This window comes from Solanum stenotomum, unplaced genomic scaffold (assembly GCF_019186545.1).
Source record: "Solanum stenotomum isolate F172 unplaced genomic scaffold, ASM1918654v1 scaffold33418, whole genome shotgun sequence".
Taxonomy (NCBI): domain Eukaryota; kingdom Viridiplantae; phylum Streptophyta; class Magnoliopsida; order Solanales; family Solanaceae; genus Solanum; species Solanum stenotomum.
In genome coordinates this window covers 4,721-9,736 of record NW_026032449.1, presented here as the reverse complement: position 1 = coordinate 9,736, position 5,016 = coordinate 4,721, and the positions used below count along the sequence as shown (strand labels likewise).

The 5,016-nt window shown below is 29.7% G+C and overlaps 1 protein-coding gene and 1 long non-coding RNA gene across 2 annotated transcripts; both read left to right on the top strand.

Moving 5' to 3' along the window:
• Positions 1 to 3,018: 3,018 nt before the first annotated feature.
• On the top strand, positions 3,019 to 3,354 carry LOC125852282 (uncharacterized). Its single transcript, XM_049532013.1, has one exon. The coding sequence runs from the start codon at positions 3,019 to 3,021 to the stop codon at positions 3,352 to 3,354; it is 336 nt and encodes a 111-aa protein (XP_049387970.1).
• A 1,209-nt stretch (positions 3,355 to 4,563) lies between these two features.
• LOC125852281 (uncharacterized) lies at positions 4,564 to 4,988 on the top strand. Its single transcript, XR_007444996.1, has 2 exons — positions 4,564 to 4,718; positions 4,882 to 4,988. It is a non-coding gene; the product is annotated as an uncharacterized LOC125852281 (long non-coding RNA).
• Positions 4,989 to 5,016: the final 28 nt, after the last annotated feature.

Below are 5,016 nucleotides of genomic sequence, written 5' to 3'. Positions count from 1 at the left end.
AGAACTATGCCATCAAAAAATAATTATATCAAATTAAAAGAAGTATCAAATTGTCAATTTTGTAAAGCCATGAGATTTGAATATGAACCGCCTGCATTTTGTTGTAGCAATAGTTTTGTTCAATTAACTTCACATGAAATTCCAATAGAATTAAAAAGCCTTTATTTGGAAAATACAGAGCTATCAAAACATTTTAGAACTTATATTAGAACGTACAATAATATATTTGTTTTCACATATCTTGGGGTAACTTATGACAAAGAATTAGCAAAAAAAAATATTGGTATTTATACTTTTCGGGTTCAAGGTCAGATGTATCATTTCATCAATGACTTGATTCCTACCGATAAAAAAGGAAAAAATCTTCAATTATATTTCTTTGATAGTGAAAATGAATTAAGAAATCAAATGGCATGTTCAAATAAATTAAATGAGTATGTTGTGAGAACTCTGATGGAAATATTAAAAATTAATCCACACTCTATGTTTTTAAAATCTTTAGTAGATGTTCCACAACTATCTGATTTTTATATTGCACTTAAGTGTGATTCTGGCTTAGATTAGCGTATATATAACTTACCAACAGTATCAGAAGTTGCAGAAATATGGGTAGAACAAGATATTACTAATTCTATTCCTACACCACATATTCGAATATATACAAAAAGTGATAAAAGTCAATTGGTAAATTATTATTACAGTTGTTATGATCCATTGCAATATCCATTGCTATTTCCGTATGGTCAAGGTGGATGGCATTGTGGTATTAAGAAAATTAAGTGTTCTTCAAGAACGTCAACACAAGTATGTTGCGAACAAGAACAACTACCAAGTATAAAAAATATGTGTTCAATAGATGGACTGCTTAACATGGAAGCCGAAGTTATGCTAAAAGAAAAGCACAAACGAGGCACTATTTCTTGTCGTGAATATTATTGTTACAAACTTCAAATAAGAGATGATGAAAATATAGTCTTACATGCTGGAAGATTATTCCAACAATATGTAGTAGATGAATGGATAAAAATTGAAAGCCAACGATTAGACTTTGCTTCTTTTAATCAAGATTTAATTAGAACTGCTGTATTAGATGGAATTTTGGATGTTTTACGTAAGGGGGAAAGAGAAGCTTCACATATAGGAAAATAACGCATACTTCCACTTAGCTTTACTGGAGGCCCAAGAGATATGCGTAGACGATATATGGATGCTATTGCATTAGTGCAACGTTTTGGAAAACCTTATATATTTTTTACTATAACATGTAATCCTTCTTGGCCTGAAATAGAAGAAAAACCTATATCAACTGATGAGGTACAAAATAGGCCTGATTTGGTTAGTAGGTGTTTAGAGCAAAAGTAGAAGAATTAAAAAATAATATAATGAAAAGGCATATATTTGGTAAAGTTGCAGCATTTATGTATACAATAGAATTTCAAAAACGAGGACTTCCCCATGCTCATTTTCTTATTATACTAAATGATAATTACAAATTACTAACTCCAGAAGCATATGATCGATTTGTATGTGCTGAAATACCAGATGAAAATATATATCCCTATTTATACTCACTTGTTACACAACACATGATGCATGGTCCTTGTGGTAATTTGAATCCAACAAATTCTTGTATGAAGAAAAAAGGACGTTGTAAAAATAAGTATCCTAAAGAGTTTGTAGAACAAACAACTAAAGGAAAAAAATTCATACCCAATTTATAGAAGGCGAAATACAGGAAAAAGTGTGAAAATTAGAGGACACTTTCTTGATAACTCATGGGTTGTTCCTTACAAGCCATATTTACTTTGTAAATTCAACTGTCATATAAATGTAGAGATTTGTTCGGATATAAAAGTTGTTAAGTACATTTATAAATACATTTGCAAAGGACATGATAAAATAGCATTTCATATACACACTAATGATGTAAACCTAGAGATAGATGAAATAAAAGAATATCAATTTGCTAAGTGGGTATCACCACCTGAAGCTGCATGGAGAATATTCTCTTTTCCTATTAGCGAAATGAGTCCAAGTGTATATCATCTACAACTACATCTTGATGGACAACAACTTGTTTCCTTCAAAAGTACCGACAACATTAGTAAAATTGCAAGTAATCCCATGATAAGAAAAACAATGTTAACTGAATTTTTTTTAATGAATAAATCAAACAAAGAAGCTATGGACCTAAATTTATTATATCGTAAATTTTCAGAACATTTTGTATGGTCAACAACAAATAAAATGTGGACACATCGTAAACGAGGTCATGTTATTGGACGTGTAGTGACATGCCATCCAACCGAAGGAGAAAGATACTATCTTAGACTTCTTTTAATGAACGTAAGAGGGCCAAAATCATATGAAGATCTGCGAACTGTAAATAGAGTACAATATAATTCATTTAGAGAAGCTGCAGAAAAAAGAGAACTATTACTTTGTGATAATAATTTGGTAGAATGCATGTCTGAAGCTGCAAGTTATCAAATGCCATCCAGTTTAAGACAATTATTTGCTATGTTATTGATTTATTGTAATCCAACAAATCCTAGAGAATTATGGGAAAGATTTGAAAACCCAATGTCTGAAGATTTCAAANGAGAAGCTGCAGAAAAAAGAGAACTATTACTTTGTGATAATAATTTGGTAGAATGCATGTCTGAAGCTGCAAGTTATCAAATGTTATCCAGTTTAAGACAATTATTTGCTATGTTATTGATTTATTGTAATCCAACAAATCCTAGAGAATTATGGGAAAGATTTGAAAGCCCAATGTCTGAAGATTTCAAAAAAAGTTCGAACATAAATGTAAGAGAAATACGTTATAAAGTATTAAATTACATTAATGATATTCTTCATTCAATGGGTTGTGACATTAATGAATTTGAACTAATTTCAGAATATATCAAACCTTCATCAATAGCAAGAGAAGCTAAAGAAGTTCATTACGAAAGAAATAGCATTGTTAGTGAGGAAAATTTATTATTAAAAAATAAATTAAACACTGAACAGAGAATGGCTTACAATATTATTCTTGATACAATATTGTCAAATAAATTTGGGGCATTCTTTATTGATGGTCCTGGTGGAACTGGTAAAAGTTTTTTATATCGTGCTTTATTAGCTACAGTAAGACACAAGGGATTTATAGCTTTAGCAACTGCAAGTTCTGGTGTTGCAGCTTCACTTCTTCCCGGTGGTCGAACTGCTCATTCTCGATTTAAAATTCCTACTGATGTCAATGAAAATTTTACTTGCAATATTAGTAAACAAAGTTCACTAGCATCTTTAATACGAGATGCACAATTAATTGTGTGGGATGAAATTTCAATGGCAAAAAAAAATGGTTGAAGCATTTGACTTGCTTTTAAGAGATCTAATGGAAACAAATACGTTATTTGGTAGTAAAATAGTTGTTTTTAGTGGTGATTACAGACAAACTCTTCCTGCTGTTCGTAGTGAAAAAAAGAAGATTTTATTCGTGAAAGTTTTTTGTGTTCTGAAATTTGGAATCAACTTGAAAAATTATAGTTATCGAAGAATATGCGTGCAACTAAAGATCCTGAATTTTGTGAATATTTAATAAGAATTGGTGATGGAAAAGAAAAAACAAATGATCATGGAAAAATTGAAATTCCTCATTCCCTCATTATTCCTTTTACTTCTGAAAAAGAATCTCTAAATCTTCTCTTTAGAAATACTTATCCTGATTTATACACATGTGGTACAAAAACTTCGTTTATTACTTCTCGTGCTATTCTAACAACTAAAAATGATTTTGTTGATGAAATAAATGACATGTTGATCTCTCAATTTCCAAACACTGAAAAAATGTATATTGCTATAGATGAAACTATTAATCCAAAGGATCAAAGTGAATATGAAGATTTCTTACACACTTTAAATCCTACTGGTTTACCTCCATACAAATTAACTTTGAAGAAAAATTTTCCGATTATGTTATTAAGAAATTTAAATCCTTGTGAAGGTTTATGCAATGGGACACGGTTAATATGTAATGATTTTAAACATCATGTTATTAGTGCAACAATATCTAGCGGTGATTTTAAAAATACACATGTATTTATTCCACGAATACCACTCATGTCTTCAGAAGATGAAAAATTGCCTCTTCCTTTTAAGAGAACACAATTTCATGTACGATTATGTTTTGCCAAGACTATAAACAAAGCTCAAGGACAGACATTAGATTTTGTTGGTATATATTTACGGGAACATGTCTTCTCTCATGGACAATTGTATGTTGCTTTATCAAGAGCAACAAGTTCTCACAATGTTAAAGTATTAATTAGACCACCTATAATTGATGAAAATGATGATCATTCAACATATAATGTTGTCTATAATGAAATTATTGAAAAGGCCTTTTCTTGAACTTTGTGCTTTAATTTGCAATGGTAAATCTCATATACAACTTACTTATACTATATATATATATATATATATATATATTTTATTTTTTTGTTTATGTATATTATAATATTGCTTTCATTATACATTTACCTTTCGCTTATCCTCTTATAATGTATTTTAATTGCAGATATTTCAACATGGTACAAAGATATACCATCAATATGATCACTCCCGATACTAAAGATTGGACCTGTAAAGTCCAAGTTGTTGATAAAAGTCGACCAAGGGACAACAAAGATAAAACCACAAAATACCAAGTCTTAGTTCTGCAAGATGAAGAGGTATTTATTTTTATTAATATATTATTGATTTTAAAAACCTAACTTTAATTGCATTAACTAAATAATCCATCATTTTATAATTTTACTTTAATAACATGAAAAATAATAAGATAACTTTTAAATTTTACACAACTAATCAAACTTTCTACAAATTCTTTTACAGGAGAATCAAGTTCAGGCCACTATTTTCAGTACCGATATAACATATTTTGAAAAAGAATTTGCTCCTTTCAAGACTTACTTGGTATCTGTTGCACATGTGAAATTACCACCTCTTGGATACGAAAATCCACTTAAC

What these genes read in the sequence shown, in the direction of transcription:
- LOC125852282 (XM_049532013.1), top strand. Translation starts at nt 3,019, where the DNA reads ATGGCTTACAATATTATTCTTGATACAATATTGTCAAATAAATTTGGG.